The sequence below is a fragment of the Anas acuta genome, chromosome 29, assembly GCF_963932015.1.
Source record: "Anas acuta chromosome 29, bAnaAcu1.1, whole genome shotgun sequence".
NCBI lineage: Eukaryota > Metazoa > Chordata > Aves > Anseriformes > Anatidae > Anas > Anas acuta.
The window spans coordinates 3,211,670-3,231,984 of NC_089007.1; the positions used below are offsets into that span (position 1 = coordinate 3,211,670).

The window sequence follows — 20,315 nt, forward strand, 5'->3', positions numbered from 1 at the left end:
CCTGGCCCCGCCCCTGACCTCCCGACCACGCCCCCTGATCTTCAAGCCCCGCCCCCGAGCCCCAAGCCCCGCCCCCTGAGCTCCCAGTCCCGCCACTGGGCTCCAGGCCCCGCCCCTCGATACCCAAACCACGCCCCCTAACCACAAGCCACGCCCCCTCCGCTCTCGGCTCCGCCCCCCGCAGGCGGCGCTGAGCCTCGGCGGCTCCCGTAGCGCGTGACGTCAAAGGCGCGCGCGCCGCCGTGACGTCAGACGCCGGCGCCGGGATGCAGCGGGCGGCGCTGGGCGCGCTGCGGGTGAGCGGCGGGGCCCGGCCCGGCCCCGGGGGGCGGCCGGGAACTTCCGGTCCCCCCGGTAACTTCCGGTAACCTCCGGTAGCTTCCGGTGCACCCCCCGGGAGCTTCCGGTCCCCCCCCCCGGCCCGCTCCGGTGCCACCCCCGTGTCCGTTCCCCCCCCCCCCCAGGCGGGCCCGCGGCCCTGCGCCCCCCCCCCGGCCCGGGCCTTCGGCGGCTCCCGCCCGGTGCTGGCGGCGGACAAGGAGGCGCTGCTGGCCCTGCGCCGCCGAACCGGGCTGAGCTTCGTGCACTGCAGGGAGGCCCTGCTGAGATTCGGGACCGACCTGCGGCAGGTGGGGGGGCACCGGGACCGGGGGGGGGCACCGGGAAGCGGGGGGGGCTCTGGGGCTGGGGGGGACACCGGGGCCGGGGGGGGGGCTGGGGACCGGGGAGGGGCTCGAAGGAAACCGGGGGAGGGAAAGGGGGGGCTGGGGGGGGACGGGGAAGCTCGGAGGGAACCGGGGGGGGTGAGGGGAGGGGGGGGGAATCGGGGTTTGGGGGGGCTTGGGAAAGGAGCACGGGGGGGGCTGGGGGAGTTTTGGGGGAAGGTGGGGGGGATCCCGGGGGGGGAATGGGGAGGGATCTGGGGGGGTGGCGTTGGTGCTGGAGGAATGGGGGGGGGGGCAAGAGGGAGGGAGGAGGTCCCAAGGGGCTGGGGGGGGGCACACAAAGGGCTGGAGGAGCAGGAGGGGGGGCGGGGGGGGGGAGGCAATAAAACCGGGGGGGGGGACTGAGGGGAGCTGGGGTGGGGGGGGGCACCCATAGCAGTTGGGGTCAGCGCTTTGCGGTGAGGCCTGACCCACACCAGTGCGCACCAGTTCATACCAGTACCCCCCCCCACGACCCCTGGGGGTGCCCCCCCCGTTGCCCCCCCCAGGCGGAGGCGTGGCTGGCGCAGCGTGCGCAGGAGGAGGGCTGGAGCAAAGCCACCCAGCTGCGGGGCCGGGCGGCGCGCGAGGGGCTCCTGGGGCTGCTGCAGCATGGCCGGGCCGGCCTCATGGTGGAGGTAAGGGCCGGGGGGGGGCCGGGGGGGGCGGGGAGGGTCGGGGGGGGGTATGGATCCCAATCTCGCCCCCCCCGGGTTTTTTTTTCCCACCCCAGGTGAGCTGTGAGACGGATTTCGTGGCGCGCAACGCCAACTTCCAGCAGCTGGTGCGGGACGTGGCGCTGGCCACCATGGCTCACTGCGGGGGGGGGGGACGTTGCCCCCCGCCGCCTGCACCAAGGTGAGGCCCCCCCCATACCCCCTGTGCCCCCCCCCCGTGACCGTGACCCCCCCCCAGCAGCGCTCAGCCCCGGTCTCTGCCTCCTGCAGCGCTTCCTGGGCACGGAGGAGCTGTTGCGGGTGCGGATGGAGCCCGGGGGGGCCGAGCTGCGCGACCGCCTGGCGCTGGCCATAGGTGAGAGCCCCCCCCTGACCCCCCCCCTGACGCCCCCATCCCCCCCAGACCCAGGCTGTGCCCCCGTTCCACCCCCAGCCCCATTTTTTTATGGCTCCGTAGCCCAGGAGAGGCCGGAGCAGGGATGGGGGCAGCAGCGTGGGGGGGGGTTGGGGGGCTGATAGGCCCCCCCCCAGCCCCCCCTTATCCTTCTGGAGCTGGGGCTGTGTCCCTGCCCCCACCCCATTCCATTCAACCCCCCACCAGACACCCCCTCCCAGCAGCACAGCGCAGGGGATGGGGGGCAGCGACTTGATGAGATTTTTAGGAGCCGTGGGGGGTTGAAATCCCATTTTTCTGCCCCCCCCTTGACCCTTTTCCCCCCCCCCCACAGGCAAAATGGGTGAGAACATGGCCCTGCGGCGGGCGGCCTGGCTGGCGGTGCCCCAGGGCTGCCACATCGCCTGGTACGTCCACGGCTCCCCCCCCAGGAGAACCCCCAAAAACCCCCCCCCGATAACCCCCCCGCCCCCCCCTCCCTGGGCAAATACGGTGCCCTGGTGGCCTGCAGAGCCCCGGGGGCCGCCCCCCCGAGCCCGGAGGTGGCCGCCCTGTGCCGGCAGCTGGCCCAGCACGTGGTGGGCATGGCCCCCCAGGCCCTGGGCACCCCCCAGGACGAGCCGGGGGGGGGGGACGGGGAGGGGCGGCTGCTGGCGCAGGATTTCCTGCTGGCCCCCGGCAGCTCCGTGGCCCAGGTCCTGCAGCCCCACGGGGGTCACCGTGCTCGACTTCGTGCGCTTCCGCTGCGGGGAGGGGGCCGAGGAGGAGGAGGAGGGGGGGGCAGCGGGAAGGTGACGCCCCCCCCCTAAAAAAAAAATAAAAAATAAAAAAAAAGGGGGCACCCGGGATGCTGAGGAGGAGGAGGAATAAATGGAAGGAAGGCGACAGCGGTCTCACGGTGTCTGGTTTGTGTCGGGGGGTGTCCTCAGTGCCCCCCCCGTCTGTCCTGTGCCCCCCCCATCTGTCCCGGCCACCCCATGCCCCCCCTTTCCACTGTGTCCCCCCCCATCCATCCTATTCCCCCCCCCCAGTCCGTCCATTCTGCTCCCATGCCCCCTTCCTGTCCCCTCCCCCCTGTCCCATCCCATTCCCCCCCCCTTTTTGGTTCCAAGTGCCCCCCCCCACTCCAAGTTCCACCCCCCCGCCCCCCCAGCACAGAGCCTGGCTCCTTTCTCCTCCTCTTTTAATTCCAATTTCTCCAAAAAACCCCAAAATCAATGCCCCCCCCCAAAACCAACAGACCCCCCCCCCCCCCCCAAAAAAAAAATAGCACGGGGGGCCCAGCACAACCAGAACCCCAGGGGATGGGGTTTTATTTTTTTTTTTGGGGGGGGGGGGGAGTGGCTTGTGGCCATCCACAGCTGGCACAGGACCCCCCCCAGCAGCAGTACCCCCCGATTTAGGGGGAGCACCCCAACATCCCATGGGGGGGCAACATCCCCATCTCCTGGCTTGGGGGGGGGGGGGAACATGGTGATGGAGGAGACCCCCCCCCAGCCCCCCCCCAATGTGGCCAGGCCGTTGTGGGGCCAGCAGCAGCGACCCCCGTGGGGGATGGGGTCCCAGCACCGAGGGTGCCCCCCCCCAGTTTCCCCCCGCCCCCCCCCCCCCCGGTGTCCCCCCCCCAGCTGCCTGCGGCCGCCTCCCGGGCCAAGTGACCCAGGACAGGCCGGGCGCTCAGCGCCTATCCTGGATTACTTGAACCGGGCCACGGCCACCTCCGCGCCGCTCCGACGGCCCCCCCGGGTGCCCCCCCCCGCCCCGGGGGTGTCCCCGTCCCCCCCCGGGGGTGTCGTCCCCCCCCCAATGTCCCCGGGACCCCGTGGGAGCTGTCGCTGCCCTGCCAGGGTGGGCGGGAGGGGGCCCGAACTTTGCCTGGGGAAGGGGGGGGGGGGACACGATTTGGGGGGGTATTTGGGGAGTGGGGGGGGTGTTAGGGGGGGTATTGGGGGGTACGGGGGTGGTTGGGGGTACTGGGGGGGTATTTGGGGGGTGTTAGGGGAGTGGGGGGGTGTTAGGGGGGTTATTGGGGGTGAGAAATGGGTTGGGGGGGTACAAGGAGGTGTATTTAGGGACGGGGGAGGATTTGGGGGGTTATGGGGGGCTATTTGGGGGTGGGGGGTAATAGGGGGGTTATTGAGGGGTGGGGGGTGGTTGGGGGTACCGGTGGGGGGGGGGTTGGGGGTGTTAGGGAGTGGGGGGGGTGTTAGGGGGGTTATTGGGGGTGAGAAAGGGGTTGGGGGGGGTACAAGGGGGGGTATTTAGGGGCAGGGGAGGATTTGGGGGGTTATGGGGGGTACAAGGGGGGGGGTGGGGGGTGATAGGGGGGTTATTGAGGGGTAGGGGGATGGCTGGGGGTACCTGGGGGGTATTTGGGGGGTTATTGGGGGTAAGAAGGGTGTTTGGGGGGGTGATTTCGGGGAAGGGGGGTACCGGGGGGGATTGGGGGCGTTATTGGGGTTGGGAGGATGCTTTTTGGGGCCGGGGGGGGGCGTTTTGGGGTCGCGGAGGGGTTAACGGGGGGGGGGGAGCTGTTTGGGTCGGGGGGGGGGGGAGCTGTTTGGGTCGGGGGGGGGCACGCGGGGGGCGCTTGGGGTTATCCGGGGCTGGGGGGGGGGCAGGGCCTGGGGGGGCCGCAGCGACCTCGGGGGGGGGGGGGAGGGGGGCACCGGATCCGCCTCCCCGGGCCTGACCCCCCCCCCCCCACCCCCTCCATCCCGGGAGGCCCTCCCCAGGGGGACCCCGCGCTCCCGGCCCCGCCCCCCCCGTGCCCCCCCCCCCTCCTCCCCCCCCCGTTACCTGCGCGCCCCTCGGGGCCGCTCCGCGCCGCGGGTCCGGTACCGGGGGGGGGGGGGGGGGGGCGGTTTCCAGGCCCCCCCCGCGCCGCTCGGCCCGGTCCGGCCCCGGGGGGGGGGGGCAGTGGGGGGGGCTGGGGGAGGGGGGGAGGAAGGGAGGGGGGGGGGGGGAGGGGCGCGGCGCGCGCCGCTTTGTTATTGTGGCACCGGCGGCGGCGCGCGCTCCCGCGGGGGGGGGGTCGGGGGGGGCCTTGAAACGGCCGCGGCGCGCCCATTGGACGGCGGGGCGGGGGGGCGGGGCTTTGAGCCAGGGGGGCGGGGTTTGGGTGAGGGGCGGGGCTGGGGAGAGGGAGGCGGGGCCAGGGCGGGGGGCGGGGCTTTGCCGCGCAAACAATTCCCGGAGGGGGCGGGGCTCGCGGGGAGGCCACGCCCACGCCCATTCACGGCTTCCCCTGGGGTGGGCGGGGCTACGCGCGGGGGGCGGGGCTTGGGGGCAGGGGGGGGCTGCTGCTCGCTCCCCGTTTCCATTCATTTTTTTTTGCCCCCCCCCAGCCCCCCCCATCTCCCCCCCCTCGCCACGGAGCCCCCCCAGAGCCCCCCCAGGCCTTACCGGCCCAATCCTGCTCCTACCGGCGTTAATTACCCATCGCTCGCTAATTAACATCCGCAGGGGCCGCTGCTCCTGGACACGGCCGGGCTGGCCCGGGGGGGGGGCACGATGAGGGGTCCCTCGGCCGCAGCTCCGTTAATTGCTAATGGTAATTGTTAATGGCACCATGAAGGCAAACGAGGGACGCAGGGAGAGCTCCCGGCCCGCTAACGAAGCGCGGGTAATTAATTAAATTAATGGACTCGAGCGGGGGTCGACGTCTCCAGCCACCACCTCAAATCTGGACACCCCCCTACCCCCCCGGGGGGTGCTGTTGATTTAATTCAGCTTCGTTTCTTTTCAAGGTGAATTCATGGAAAATTGAGCCCCCGCGGAGCCCCTGCGGAGCCGCTCGTTAGGGGTTAACGAGGAAAAGGCCAATTTGTGGAACATCCCGGCACCCAGGGCACGCAACGCGCCCGCTTACCTCCGGGACAGCCACAAAGAGCAAAAAATACAATTTGTGCCTCAAAACCGCGGCGCTGCCCTGACTCCTCCTGGGGACAGGGGGGTGGAACCTGGAAAGGTTCAACGGGGGCTGAGAGATGCCCGGGGAACACCCGGCCCTGTCAGCGCAGAGCCAGCGCTGAATGCAAACGAAAAGCCGTAATTGGTGAGAGATTTAATTAGAACAGAGATTTCATTAAAACAGGGATTTCATTAAAGGAAAGCGGAGATGTGACAAGTGAAACTGCAGCCGTCTGGGGCTCAACAGCGGCATCGCAAACAATCAACCGAAACAGAAGGAAAAATCATGGTGTTGATTTAAACTTTGCCTGAGGATTGATTCTGGGCCGCGGGAAGGTCCCGGCAGCACCCAAAACGTTGTGAAATGGCACAAAACCAGCGAGCAGGTGCCAAAACGGGGGCAGCTTTGGGAGAGGGCTCTGCGAGGGAGCACATCCCGCCTGCAAAGCCGCAGCTCTGCCCCTCGCCTGGCCCAGCCCGGAGCAGGGAGCGCTCAGCACCCGCAGGAGCCGTGCTGGGCAGGAGCAGCCCCTCCCGGGCTTTTTTTTTTTGTTAAATATAAAAATTTCGGAGGTACCTAAAAGCACAGCACCAACCCCAACGGCGGCGATGTCTTCAGCTGGAGCTTCCCGGGTGCTCGGAGCCGCCGGCCCAGCGCTCGACCCCGCAGAGCTCCCCGGGGGCAAAGCCTGGGCTCCGCTCCCGGCCCCCATCCTGCCCGGTCCTGCGCCAAGCCCGGCTGCCGGGGGGGTTCCTGAGGTCCTGAGGTCTCCGTTAACGGCTGCGCTGCCGGCGTCATCGAGCCGTGACCGAGTCCGAGTCGACGTTGTTGAGGAGGAAGAGCTCGGGGCGCATGGCGAAGCCCAGCTGCTGCTGGAAGAGGCAAAGGAGAAACGGGTCAGGGCTGGGAACCGCGGCGGCCGCAGGAATCGGAGCTTTGGGGGGGAGTTCTCTATTTTTCCCCAAATTTCTCACGTACTGCATCATCAGAGTGACTTTTTTTGCAAAACAGGAGAAAATAAAATATTAGGGCTCTTGTAAAAAATGAAAGATGAGGGCTCTTGGAGATTGGCTGAGCCGTTAATGGCGCTAGTTAATTGCAATTGCTTAATTAATCTGCAGGGAGCGTCACTGGAATCACCGAGGCCACGCGCAGCTTGGGAAGGGGCCGCGATGCCTTCTGCCACTGCGCTGACCATTGCTTAAGACATGGGATCGCTAATTATCTGCTAATTAGGGGTTAAAGCAGAGCTCGATACGCCACAAACAGCCGCTGCTGTTTATTAAACCGCTCCAGCCCCGGGGCAGGGCTACACGCGGAGATGCTCCGCAAGCGCCGGTTTTGTCTGCAGAGCATCCCCTCGGCAGCTTTAATTCAAACGAGGAGGGAAATTAATTGAGTTTTGGGTGTAGATAAGCCTCAATTAGCACAATGCGATCACAGTCTGGGTAGGGTTGTGTGACAGCAGTGGGGTTCGGGGGGAGCAGCCCCCTAGGCACTGCTTCACCCCGCTGCCGGCACCAACGTGCAAGTTGGGCTCTATCCACGTGGCCAGGCACCCCCCACGCCGCTTGGGAGACTTCATTTTTGTGCTCGATTCAATCAGATTTGGCTCAGGAGATTCGGCTGCAGCCAATCAGACCGGCAGGCTCGGCGGGACTTACCACGAGCGTCTTACCAGACAGACACAAAACCTAAACGGCATTGGCTAGGGTAGCGGAGCAGGCTTACAGAGCAATCCTTCCTCTTCAAAAACAAAAAAACAAAACCCAAACAAAGCTCCCCGAGAGCCAGGAGCAGCGCCCGGCTCCCTCAGAGGGGATGGGGAGGCGGTGGAGGGTTGGGTGGCCCCAGGTCGGAGCAAATGCGGACGCCAAAGCAGGAGCTGGCGCTGGCCTGAGGCAGGAGGAGGGGGCACGGGCAGGTGGCAGCTTCGGCCTCTGTCTGCAGGAGGGTTTTAGACCCCAAGGGACAGTCAGCTCGGTCGTTACACGAGCCTGTCCCGTCCCACAGGCACAAACCCTTCTGTTAGAGCCACGCGCGGCTCGCGCCTCCGACCAACCCCCCAAAAAAGAGCCGAGGAGCCAAGTGGAAAAAGTATCTGTCTTTTTAATCGAAAATGTTAGTTTGTACAAACTGGGTCAAAGGCAGATACGGGGAAAAATCAGGGTCACGAGGAGCAGGAGCCACGAGGGACAGCGTGATGCAGAGACTCCTGCTCCGAGCTCCGGTCGGCACGTTACAACGTCAGCAGAGCAGCCAGGAAAATCCCCTCTGCAGTTACAACCCCAAAATCCCAAACAGACGAAATCAGAGATGATCCAAACAGCACAATTACACGAGTCATCGGCCGCGGAAGGCAGAACCCCCCCCCGCTCACAGACGGGTTCAGGCTCTGGCTTTTTGTTCGCACCCTGGGACAGGGGGGTTAGGCACAGAACCCGTGGGAGCTGCAGTAGGGGCGTTAATTCCAGCTGTTCCCATGCACTTTTTGTTTTCTAATGCCCGCGAGGTTTGAGGGGGGAGCAAGTAAAGCTCAGCTGGCCTTGTAAAGGGTAGGAACGGTGTAAACGGCCCTGTCCAAGCTAAAATGGAGCCGCAGCACCCTGCGGTGGCTTTTGGCATCGTGTCACCTGCTTCTGACACGTCCCCAGCATCACCCCTGCGCTCCGTGCACCCTCTGCTCCCTGCCCTGCCCTGCGCCCGCCTCCCGTGCCAGCTCTGCCGCTGCAACCAATTCTGGGACCTGCGGCGTGTCCCCAAGGCGCCCGTCACCTTCTGCAGGAGAGCCCCGTGTAGGAGAACCAGGAGCAAAACCAGGGCTCAGCTGCCTGCAGAGCGTGTCCCAGCGAGGCCCCTCCGAGAGCCATCGCCGCCCTGCGAGCAGGGAGCACCCAGGAAGGTGCTGAGAGCCCCGAGGAGGGCCCGGAGCCTGGCCTGAGCCCACGTTTTGTGAGAGCTGAGCCCTGCGAGGGGCCGGGGAGGGCAGGCAGAGCTGCCAGCAGCTCTGTTCAGTGCAAGCGTCTGTGGACGCAGGCTCTTTGCTGACACCAAACCACTCGTGCTGGGTCCTTCAGATCCACGAGAGCAGCTCTGTACCTAAAGATCTTCGTGGAGCTGTGCCCTGACAGTGCTACATCTCCCAGATAAGGGGAGAAACCTCACCAATAAGCCCTGCCTTCCAGTTCCAGCATGGTTTTCATGATCAGATCAGACACAGGACACCTAACTGAGGCCACGCAGGATGTAACCTCACAACTCATTGCCTGCCTTTCTCCTCGGGGAGCCGAGGGTGCTGCTCTCAGCACCGTCAGACTGAGGCTGCCTCCCAGGTGAAGGGTTGGTTCTCCCCAGAGGATAAGGGGACGCGTTCCGTGCTGACAGAGAAGGGCAGCGAGGGAGGTCACGGAGTGAGCTTAAGACAGGATTTGCACATCAGGCCCTGAGGTTGTGTTACAGCGATGACCGCGCCGCAGGCTGATGGCACGCCCTGCAATGTGACCCTGTGAGCCACACGGCAGGGACTTTTGAGAACTGGAGTGTTTCCATGAATCACAGCCATAGGAAATTAATTCACAAAACCATAAATAACCAGACAGATTAAAACTCTTTTTTTTTTTTCCTTTGCTGACCACCAAAATCACGTGCCAGGCGAGTTTAAAAACCAACATGATCACGCTAACGCCGAGGCTTCCTGTCCTTACGCCAGGGGACGCTGCTCTGGCATCCCAGCTCCCACCCACACGGGAGCTGCAGGTGACATTCAGCCTCATGGCGAATTGGAGATGTTTCCCCTCAGTATTTTCAAGTGAAACATCAAATGCAGTCAGCTCACGATGCAGAGCCGTGAGCTGACTGCAGAGGTAGACCCTGAACGTAGTGTCACTGCAGGAGCATCCTTCCGACGTGGCCCGAAGGGCGCACTTGGAATTTCCTAGCTTATTGCTCCTTTGATTCTGCAGCTGAGACCCAGCAATTACCCGGGGCTGGCTTCTCGCTGTGCTTCAGAATTTCTGCTACTTGGATTAAAATGCAAGGAGAGGAGAGAGCCTGCTGGCTGTAATGCAAAAACAAGGGGCTGAGGCAGGGCTGAGCCACAACGAGGAGTCACGGCAGCAGCACTGCACCCTGCCCTCTGCTACGTGTTAGTGTCTGCAAGCAGGCAGCCCGCGTGCGGGTCCTGTCGTGCTCAGCGCCGCTCTTACGGCCGTGATTGGAGGCGTTCAGCAAAGAAAACAACTGACTTCTTAGTATTTTTAGCAGCAACGCATTTCCCAGTATGTACATCTGATTTCCCACGCGACAAGCAGAGAACTGCACCAGTAAATCCCTGTGCAAACCGCACATACACTTGGATCTGTTCACACGGTAAACCATAGAAACGCACTGGCTCTGATGGCTACTCGCTGCGGAGGGCGCCGCGGCTACTTGGCGGCGTGCGACGGGGACTCCTCCGTCAGCAGGGTCCGGGTGACGCTTACCGTTTTCCCGCAGGCCAGGAAGGAGACGCCCAGAGCGATCAGGCACAGCCAGGTCTGCAAGAGAAGGAGGCGCCGGGGATCAGGGAGACCTGGGGTGTGCGGCCCGTTGGAATAGCAGAAGCGGAGTTCAGAAGCAAAACAAACAAGGCACCGATGGCATTTTGCACCTCTGGCATTATTACAAGTTCTCCTCTAACTTTGCACCTGCTGTGGCTGGTAAATGCTCCCTTTGGGGAGCAGCCAAGAGAATTGCTACAGGAACAGCTGAAAGGGCCAGGGAGAGGCCGTGCAGGTGCAGCACAGAGGGTTCCCATAATCTGGCCACAAAAGCCTCCATTTCCCCATCTGCTCTGACTCCCTGGCAAAGTTTAATGCCTGCCAAACGTGACAATGTTAACACAACAGCGAAAAAATGAGTCCGCTGAGTGTCCCCCCTCCAGGGACCTCCCAGACTTACCAAATAGGCGACGAAGGACAGGTAGACCACGCTGAGAAGCGCCGCCCCGATGTACAAACCCAGGTGGTCCAGAGACCTGACATAATCCACCACGAAGTACATGTTGATGCTGCAGATGAGAAGGATCATCGCACCGCCACCGATCTTCCAGAACCTGCCAGCAAAATCAGAGCACAGGGGGGGTGAAATGGAGGGGCCACGCTTGCATCCGGAGGGTCGGGAGGTGAGGTCAGAAAGGCGTGCCTGAGAAAGCGCCGCGCCTTCCCCGTCCCCTCTGTACTTACAGTCCGTTGGCGAAGTCATTCATGACACTGGACAGGCTGGTGAACGTCAGGACCGGGATCAAAGCGAAAGGAAGCTGGAACATGCAACAAAAGGCAGAAGAAAGAGTGGAAATGGTTTGGGTTATCTCGGCGCGGACAAACACCGCTCACAGCTGACAGCATTTCCCCACGGCTATTGTAAAGCGAGTCAAAGGGACTTCCCCTGGCTGGAAAAAGGAAGCAATCTGAAACCCTGGCGGAACCTCTTCACCTCCCACCACAGACCAGAATCAATCAACGCCAACTTCTCTGCTCGGCTTAGCACCAGAGCCCGAGGTGTTCAGGGCTCCATGCGCTGTTCCGAGCCCCGTCCCTCACCTGGAGGCTCATGAGGATGTTTAAGAAGTCGTTCATGCCCGTCAGGTGCTGGACATCCTGAAAGATGGCCACGAAGAGGGTGGGGGTGATGGCAATGGAGCGGGTCAGCAGCACCCGGGCGAAGCGGGACCAGCGCAGATTCAGGAAGCCCTGCAGAGAAAAAGAGCAGCTGTGGGTGAGAAGAGCAAGGAGACATCAAGTGTGTGTGGGGAGTGAGGGCAGGATGAAAAGCTGACTGGCTTGAAAGGCGCGTAAGGGAGTTTCACAGAGCTTCCGTGTGTTCAGTGAAGGGAAATGACCAAAATTAGCTGTAAAGGTTCACGAAGAGGGAGAGCAGGGACAGAGGCAGCTGTTAGAGTGCTCATTACCTCCATGACAAACTGGCCGGAGTACGTCCCGGTCATTGTTGAGCTCTGGCCTGCAGCAAGGATCCCGATTGCCCAGATGTAGAGAGCAGCGGGGCCAAAATAACAGCCCAGAACGGCGCCCTGGAACAGAGATTTGCAGGTTCCCATCTGCTCAGTCCCAAGTAAATCCCCCGTGGCCAGCGCTTCCCTTCATGGGCATGGAGTTGGAGGAGAAGCAGTGATCCATTTGGAGAAGGAAAAGCTCTCCCCACATCTGCTGCAAGTTAGGCAACGCCCCGCGGGCTCCCATTGTAAGAAAGGGGATTCAGGATGGATTTAAGGGAAAACTCTGTCATGGCCAAGCTAATAAAAGAGGGCAAGAGGCAGAGCGGGGGTGTCTCTGGGGTCAGGTTAGATGCAGCACAATTAGCAAAGGGATTGATAATTGTGCTTGGGCAAAGGGCGAGGCTCAAGGACCTCCTGAGCCCTCTTCCAGCTCTGCTTTCAGCAACCTCCCGTCTCTGTTTACCCAGGAGGGGCAGCTCTTAACAGCCAAGGTTGTCCCGCCCCGCAGCTCCTCACCCCTTTGTAGATGTCCACCGCCAGCGTCTCGTTGTTGTTGGGGAAGAGGGAGGAGTGGGGGCTGCTGGAGTTGGCGCAGACCTCGTGCTGCAAGGAGACAAGGGCAGGCGGCTCGACCGGCTCTGCAGGAGCGCCGGGGCCCCTCGGGCTGGTTTACACGGGCAGCTTCAGCACCCATCATCTTCCCCCCCCCAGCAACATGCAGAATAAGCGGGCTCTGCTTGACACGGGGGCACTGAGAAGGCTCAGAACCCCCCGCAGCAGCCCCACGGCTCGGCATCGGCCCAGGAATCAGAGCCGTGCCCCAGCCCCACTCACCACATCCGCGTTCGTCTTGTCAAAGAAAGCCTCGGCGAAGACGGTCACCACAAAGATGTTGATGATGAAGGAGACAAAGAGGGCTATGCAGGACTCGATGAAGAAATACTTGTTAGCCTCTCGGACTTCCTTCTTGTTTGCACGGTTCACTTGGCGGGACTGAAAGGGAGATGGTGACAACAGATGAAAGGGAGATGGTGACAAAGTCTGAGAAACGGGAACTGGATCCTCCACTGCTGCTAACTCTGAGTACATTCTGCGGGCCCGGCAGTGGGACACAGGTCACCGAAAGTATGGAGAACATGCTGAAGGGAAGCAAAACTACAAATTGTGCAGAACAAGCAATGAGTCGGCAACTAAAATGCTGACAGCCTTGTCAGCGTGGCTGTGCTAGCTCAGAACCGGACACATCCGACGTCCCGGGACCCAACCAGCCTGAGGTTTCTGCGTCCCCACGTGCTGATAAACGCTGACCCCCAGAGCTCCGTGGCTGTGACCGCTCAGCACCGCACACGGCGCAGAGCAGCTGCTCACCTTGACCAAGGCAGAGTGCAGGTACATGTTGTGGGGCATGATGACGGCGCCCACGATGCCCACGGCTTGCTCCAGCTGCGGCGTGCCGCAGTTCTGGCAGTAGGGGATGAAGAGCCCCTTCAGCAGCTGCTCCTGGTTGGGTTTTACCGTGATGTACTGGGCACAAACACAAGGAAGGGGGATTTTTAGCGCGAGGTGCGTCACGCAGCAGCTTGGACCTTGGCCCGCCCGTCTGAAAACACTCAAGTACCTCGTATCCAAACGTCAGAGCCATGATGGTGATCAGAAAGCCAAAGAACGCCTCCAGTTTTCGCAAACCTGCAAAGAGAAAGAGGCCGTCAGCGTGCTCGGGAGGGCCGAAGCCGATTTCTTTTCCAGGATTCCACCGGAGGAATTACCGTATTTGTCCAGGAAGAGGAACACAAAGGTGTCAGCGATGGTGATGAGCACGCCGCCCCACAGCGGGATCCTGCAGGCGGGTGAGAGCAGGCGTCAGCTGACGAACCCCCCCCCCACCTCCCCCACCAGCACTTTGGGGTCAAAAATCTCTTCTAACTTAGGCCATCTGTTTGGGGAAGGAACCACGTTGTGAGGGGGTTTGTTTGCAGTCTGATGAGAAGTTTGCCTACATGGGACAAGACCCCAGAGGTTTATTTTCTGCACAAAGCAGCAAATAAGCAGCTAAGAGCTCAGCATAGCTCTGATAAGATTTTTTTCCCCAAATCTAGCGAGCAAACTGCACGTCTGCAGCAAGGACAGGAGAGAGCGAGACTTCAGCAGCAAGCTGGTACAAAAAGGGAGCTTCCTTTTCTGTTTTGACTTCCCACCTTTGTGGCCAGAAAGGGCCATCTTCCTGGCGGTCCTTTACTGGGAATACAAAATTTGCCAGGGAGGCTGCAGCCCAGTTTTTGGCATGTATCAATTACAGCTCAAATAAAAGGCAGCCACCCACAGCTCTCCTTTGAGACCAAATAAATTGGGCACCAGCAGCTGAGTCATCTGGGACAGAGAGCCAGCACAGCGTGGGTGAATCACCCTCCCCAAAGAGCTTATTTTGGGAGCTTTATAGGAAATAACCGAGCACATTTGGCACGCACGATGTCCCTTTCTTAATCCTAGAGGGGGGGCACTCATTTCCTGCGTCCCTGTGACGACAAACCCGACTCACTTCCCCATGGACAGCAGGTTGATGGCGATGGCCGAGCCGATGACTTCTTGCATGTCGGAGCCGATGATGGCGAGCTCCACCATGAGCCACAGGATGATCCGAGGAACCTGGGGGGGCAGAAACATCAGCATCCACAACGAGAGGGAGCAGCTCGCTTCTCCCCCTCATTTCCACGAGGAATGTGTGATTATGGGGCCTGCCCACTCGGGACCTGTTGCTTTTTCCCAGCTTTGCTGCTTCCACACCGAATGAAGGCGCGGGAAACACGCTGCCAAGCAGCACTCGGGGCTGGTGTGGGGCAGAAATGCAGGTTACCTGTGGCAATCCCCAGGGGAGGCTCCCGGGTCACTTATATAACCCCAATTACTCGTCCCAACAGATACGGCGCATTGCGAGAGTGAAACCAGCCGGCTCTGCCTGCCGAGGAGCCGGGGGCCCTCTCGCATGGTCACGCCGCAGTCTCGAGGGTTTGGGGACGCCGCCGACTTCCCCAGCCGCAGCGGAGGGCGACGCACGGCCCCGCCGGCTCCTGCAGCAGGGGGATGTGCCGCGAGAAAAGGGTCTGCTGCTACAAATGCCATCTCTCTCCTCGTGATGCCTTGTGCTTATCTAACCGACACGGATCTCAGCTTGCCTCCGGGACTTCGGGAGGGAGGATCCAGACAGAGCCAATGAAATCAGGGTGTTTTTTTTTTTTTTTTTCAGGCTCTGTCTGCGATTCACTGCCAAGTGCCAGGACACTCACCACACCTCCCTCCTCCTGCAAACGGGGAAAACACCGACGGGACCTCAAGTGTCCCTGAGCCACCTCCTACCCACCCAGGCTCTCCTTCACCGGGGCAGCTCTCGGGCTGCGCTGAAAGCCTCTCTCTAAACCTGCCTCCTTCCAACCATGCAGAAGAAATCCACTTAATCCCCCAGCTCCCCGAACAATAAAGAGATGAGACTGAAAACGTATTTTAGCAACCCAAAGACCTTCTCCCACGGAGGATTTGGCACCGTGAATGGTGACAGGGGGGGTGGAAGAGCCCCCGGGCAGTGGAGCACCCACCTTTTGGTACTGGCGGTGGCAGACTTCGGCGAGGTGCAGCCCCGTCACCACGCCGAGGCGCGCGGCCAGCCGCTGCAGGAGCAGCCCCATCACCGTCGCCATCAGCAGCACCCACAGCAGCTGGGGGGAGAGGAGGGCAGCAGTGGGTGCCTGGGCGCAGCGGGGTCCCTGCATCCCGCACCCGCCTGCTGAATCAGAATGGTTTTATTTAAAAAAAAAAACAAAAAACAAAAAAACAAAAACATTATGAGCATTTGGAGGCTTTTTTTTTCAGGCTTGGAGCTGTCACGGGAAGGATCCAAATGCTGCAGAGGGCAGGTGGGCGCCTTGTTTCCCCCTTCCCCACCCCCCCCAGGCTGCTTTCAGCCCAGCACCCCTGCCCCAAACCAACCAGGGGCACCATTTCCAGCGCTCCCCTCCCCAGTTTCCCTGCTGACCTTAAATCCTGCAACGGCCCCAGACTGCAAGTCCGACTCGATGTTGCCCGGGTCCAGGTAGGCGATACTCATCAGAAAGCCCGGCCCGGTGAAAGCCCAGAGCTTGCGGAAGCTGAAGCACGAGTGCTGTGACGGGGAAGGACGGGGACATCGGTGCCCAGCTCTGCCACGGGGACGTGGCGTGCCCCAGAGCAACCGACGGGCCAAAAGTTTGGGTGTTCGTCGCCCCGGGCACAACCCAGCAGGGAGATGAAGCTGAAATGTCACCCCCGTGCTCCAAGAGGGGGACAAAGCCCCATTTTTGTGTGCTCCCTTTCCCTGATAAGGGAACAAAGAGCCAACCTCCCCTCCCTCGGGCTTGTAACCCAGGGATTTCTCTGCTCGTTGGCAGCTCCTGAGCCAAATCACCTGGGATGAATCATTAACCCCAGGGCGAGCCTGGAGACCCCCCTGGGGCATGCTCCCAAGCTGCACGCCGATGCAGCCGGCACCCATGGGTGCTGCTCACCCCTGGCACCCAACGCCTGCAGGCCTTTTTCCACCCCCGTTTCCCGCTGGGGAGGCACCCACCGTCTCATCCTCGGGGATGGGGATCTTGCTGTCGAAGTAGGTGGTGAAGGGCTCCTCCGAGGAGGTGTCCGCGGGCTGCAGCGGGTTCCTGCTGCCAGAGATGGTGCTGATGCCGTCCACGGAGCCATCCTCTGGGGGGAGGAACAGAGGAGGAAAGGAAGGAGAGAGTGAAAAACCTCCCAGGGAAACTTGGCAGAGGCTCCGCAAAGCAAACCCTGCGTGTCCTGGCGCGGGGCGGGCTCTTTGTGAAGACAATCAACAAAAAGAGCAGCGGGCTCCAAACCTGCCTCTTTGCGCCCCCCTCCCACGTGTTTTTTTTAAATCCCTCGCCACGCAGCAGTTTGGGGGCACTGCTCAACACCAGGGCAGCCCCAGCGCGTGACCGGAATCATCGGGGAGCCAGAGCCAAGAGCAAGGAGCAAGGAATCCTCAAGGAGCGGAGCCGCCGCTGCTTCCATGGAGAACCTCGCCCCGAGCTGCCCTGGCAGGAGAGTTTTCGGGCCAGTTTCTACTTGTGAGCGGGGTGTGCGGGGTCACCTTGGCAAAGAAACTGCAAATTCCTGCCCCTAAGACCTGTAACAACCCGTGAAGACCCCCTACCATCAGCCAACGCCCCCCTGCCCAGCAGCACAGCGGGGCCGTACTCACTGCTGCTCTCCGTGCGCGGCATCCTGCTCCTGCTCCCCAGCTCGCGGCCCTTGGAAGGGGCCGGCCGCCACCGGCCGCTCTTTTACCAACTTTCCTATTGCATCATCAGAGCAAACTGCAGCCCGGCAGCTCCTCCTTCCTCCCGGCCTCCTCCCGGCCTCCCAAAGACCTCGCGGCACGTTTGCATAATGCCTCTGGAGCCAGCCAAGCGTGGGGAGAGCCGACGGTGCCGGGCTGCCCGCGTTGAGCAAGGCTGGGCGAGCCCCAGGAGCTCCGGGCTCGTCCCCGCGCGTGGGGCAGAAACGGGGGCAGAAACGGGCACACGCTGACCCCTCGGTGTTTTTTTTTGGCGTTTTTTTTGCAAATCAGGGGGTGATTGGAGACGCATGGGGGGTGCTTACCATCAGGCGTCCTCAGGTCCGTGTCAGAGGTCCCCATGGCTGAGCCCTCCTGGTGCCCCGGGTCTAGATGGGTCCTGTTGGCTGCGAGGAGAGGAGAGGGTTTGGTTACTGCAGGTGCTGAGGAGGAGAACGAAATCCCCCGGGAGAGCGGCCGGCAGGGACAGGGTTACCTCCCCCGGGAGCTCGAGGAGGGAGCGGAGCACCTGGCAGCTCTGCACGCCTCTTGTGAAACCCCAGCTACGGAAACTAGAGGGGAATTCCCTCAGGGTGCACAAAAACCGCGTTCCTTCCCTCCAGGCAGGGGTGTGGGATCCACACCGTGCCCTCACAGGCATCCCGGGCTCTCCTGGGAGCAAGACGCGGCCCTTGCACCATTGATCCGGGCAGAAAGGTGCCAGGAGCTGGGGCAGGACGCACGAAGCTGGCCCCAAAAGTCAACCCCGGAGCCCCACGGACACCTCTACGCACCACCGGCGCCTATCGTAGCTACGTGAAGCTCTCCTCTCCACCAACGACCCCGTGCATTAACGGGGGATTTCTTCATAATACGGAGACATCAAAGGACAACATTCAAGACCAATTAATTTTAAGCGATTCCAACCCATTTTAGGTTTGTGAAGATTCACTTGCTGCTCCCCCCAGCAGCACCAAACCCCCTGCTACAAAGACGATTAGCAAGCAAGCCCGACCACAAAAATAACCCGGGGAGGGCAGCGAGACCCCTCCTGCCCGGGGGAGCCACGGAGCCTTCCTCCCGCACACGCTTCCACGATTTCCTTCCTTCTAGGCTCACGTTGAAAGCGCTGCCCTGAGGGCTCCTCGGATCAGCCTTCGGCACCGAGCCGTCTTTTCCCCGGTTCCCCGTGGAGGAGCAGCTCTTGCCTCGGCTGCCGGCCCCACAAATGCTCCCTGCACGGGCACCGGCGAGGAGGAGGAGGGCGCAGGCAGGGCGAAGGCTGGGCACGGCGCTGCCTGACCCCGATATCTCCTCACCAAACGCGGCCCCGCACAGGCGGGGGCCAAACGGGCGCTGCTATCTCTGCTGCGAGCTCCTCGGTTTGGAAGTGATGTGGGGGGCTGGGGCTCAGCCTCGCTCCTACCCCCGGTCCCCGCGGGTCTCACCGGCACCACCTGGCTCCGGATTCACCGCCTGGCTCCGGATTCACTCCGGATTCACCCCCAGGCACGGCGGCCGCCTTCCCAGGAGGAAACCCGCTTGGAAACGGGGCAAGGAGCTGAGGATATCGCGCAGTTGCTCTGCTCCGAAGGCAGAGCTGCTGCTTCTGCTGCCCGGGCTTTTGATGCCCGTCCTTTTGCGGATGGAACTCGCCCCCCTTTGGGGCCGTTCTCCCCGCGGGCAGGGCCGTGCTCTGTCACGAGGGCTGCACGCTCGGCGCGGTTATCGCTCAGCCCCAGTCCCACGCTGGGAGCAGTTCCTGCCGCCGAGGTTGTGGCATTTGCTGTCGAGCTTTGATGTTGCTGCTTTCCTCGGGCACCGTTAACTCTCCCGGAGCACCCCCATGGGGCCAGCCCTCTGTGCAATGGTGCAGAGCACCCGGCCTCATCCTCTACGGATGCCTAAGAGCATCACCACAACAGCAGAGGGGACTGGAAACCAACCCCTCGCCCTCCTGCTCCAGCCCCTGACCACCTTCCGTGCCCACCCAGCACCACGGCAGCACCAGCTAGGGACTAAAACTGTGATTTTGGGGCAAAACCCTGAGACTTGGTTCTGCGGGATGCCCTGCACGCCCCGGTGAGAGCTCTCACCCGCAGGTTCGGCATTGCTCAACCCTCGGCCGCGCCACCAGGTCGCCCGGCTGGGTTAATGAGGCGAGCTCCTCCCTGCTAATTGCACCGGGAGAGGCCGTGGCCAAGGCCAGGAGGGCACCGAGCCGCCCCCGGCCCGCCGAAAAGCGGCGGCCCCAAGGTGGTGGCGAGGCTCAGGGCTCGGAAACGCCCTCCAAAAACGAGGCCGAAGGAAGGCAGGGTCGGTTCAGGACGAAACGAAGAGACGAGGGGCCGGGAGGACAACGGGAACGCGGCCCCTGCGGTGCCGGGGTCACCCCCAGCACCCCATGGGGTCACCCCGACACCCACTGGGGTCGTCCCCAGCACCCAGTGGGGTCACCCCTGTCAGCTCCGGCCCCCCCCGGCCCGGTGCCGGGCTCCAGCCCCCGTCCCGAGGCGGTGCCGGGGCCCCCGCACTGCTCACACCCAGGGGAAGCCCCCCCGGGGCTGGGGGGTCGCGGGGGTCCCCGGGTGGGGGTGCTGGGGGCTCAGGGATTGGGGGGTGGGGGGGGCAGCAAATTGGGTCTGGGGGTATCAGCCCCCCCCCGGCCTGTCCCTGTCCCTCACCTGCTTTGGGGGGTCCCAGGGACCCCCCAGCCCCCCCCCAGCACTACAGGGACCCCCAGCTCTACACCCCAGCCCCCCCCCAGCACCACAGGGACCCCCAGCTCTACACCCCAGCCCCCCCCCAGCCCCTCAGACCCCCCCCCCAGCACCCCAAGACCCCCCCCAGCCCAACCCCAGCACCCCAAGGCCCCCTCAGGGCCCCCTCAGGGCCCCCACCGGCCCCCCCCTCCCCAGCGCTCCCCTCAGGGATCCCCCCCCCATTGGCACCCTGAGGGGGGGGCCACCCAAACCCCTCCCCGGCCCCCCCCAAACCCCTCCCCAGCCCCCCCCAGGGCCCCTCCCCAGCCCCCCCCGGGCCTCCAGGGGTCCCCCCGGGCCCGGCCCCTCCTCTCACCGCCTCGGCCGCCCCCGGCCGCCCCCGCCGCCGCCGCCGCCTCATGCCCGGCCGCGGCCCCCACACCGGGCCGGCCGCGCTCGGGGCCGCTCGGCTCCGTTCGGCAGCGCTCGGAGCCGTTCGGGAACTCTCGGCTCCCTTCGGGACCGCTCGGCTCGGCAGCGCTCGGAGCCGTTCGGCTGCGTTCGGCAGCGCTCGGCTCAGAGACCTCGGGAGCGCTCGGCTCCCGTCGACTACGCT

The 20,315-nt window shown here is 63.2% G+C and overlaps 2 protein-coding genes and 2 long non-coding RNA genes across 4 annotated transcripts; 3 read left to right on the forward strand and 1 right to left on the reverse strand.

Annotated features, from left to right (window-relative positions):
- The first annotated feature begins 146 nt into the window (after window positions 1-146).
- On the forward strand, window positions 147-2,660 carry TSFM (Ts translation elongation factor, mitochondrial). Its single transcript, XM_068663582.1, is given in 8 exon segments — window positions 147-296; window positions 465-629; window positions 1,214-1,342; window positions 1,438-1,537; window positions 1,620-1,736; window positions 2,110-2,220; window positions 2,253-2,485; window positions 2,487-2,660. Coding segments are annotated over 8 exon segments (969 nt in total). The 5' UTR covers window positions 147-266; the 3' UTR covers window positions 2,571-2,660.
- Window positions 2,661-3,206: 546 nt separating this feature from the next.
- Window positions 3,207-9,378, forward strand: LOC137846043 (uncharacterized). The gene is made up of 3 exons (XR_011090361.1): window positions 3,207-3,623; window positions 5,241-5,400; window positions 5,525-9,378. It is a non-coding gene; the product is annotated as an uncharacterized lncRNA (long non-coding RNA).
- Window positions 5,827-20,232, reverse strand: SLC11A2 (solute carrier family 11 member 2). Its single transcript, XM_068663633.1, has 17 exons — window positions 20,076-20,232; window positions 17,324-17,404; window positions 16,275-16,405; window positions 15,705-15,830; window positions 15,268-15,387; window positions 14,217-14,323; window positions 13,447-13,517; window positions 13,299-13,366; window positions 13,049-13,204; window positions 12,515-12,673; window positions 12,197-12,283; window positions 11,636-11,755; window positions 11,268-11,417; window positions 10,911-10,984; window positions 10,627-10,780; window positions 10,170-10,223; window positions 5,827-6,560 (listed from the first exon to the last, which is right to left on the reverse strand). Exons 2-17 carry the CDS (start codon window positions 17,358-17,360, stop codon window positions 6,483-6,485), a joined length of 1,692 nt encoding a protein of 563 aa, XP_068519734.1. The 5' UTR covers window positions 17,361-17,404; window positions 20,076-20,232; the 3' UTR covers window positions 5,827-6,482.
- LOC137846044 (uncharacterized) lies at window positions 14,284-15,214 on the forward strand. The gene is made up of 2 exons (XR_011090362.1): window positions 14,284-14,776; window positions 14,922-15,214. It is a non-coding gene; the product is annotated as an uncharacterized lncRNA (long non-coding RNA).
- Window positions 20,233-20,315: the final 83 nt, after the last annotated feature.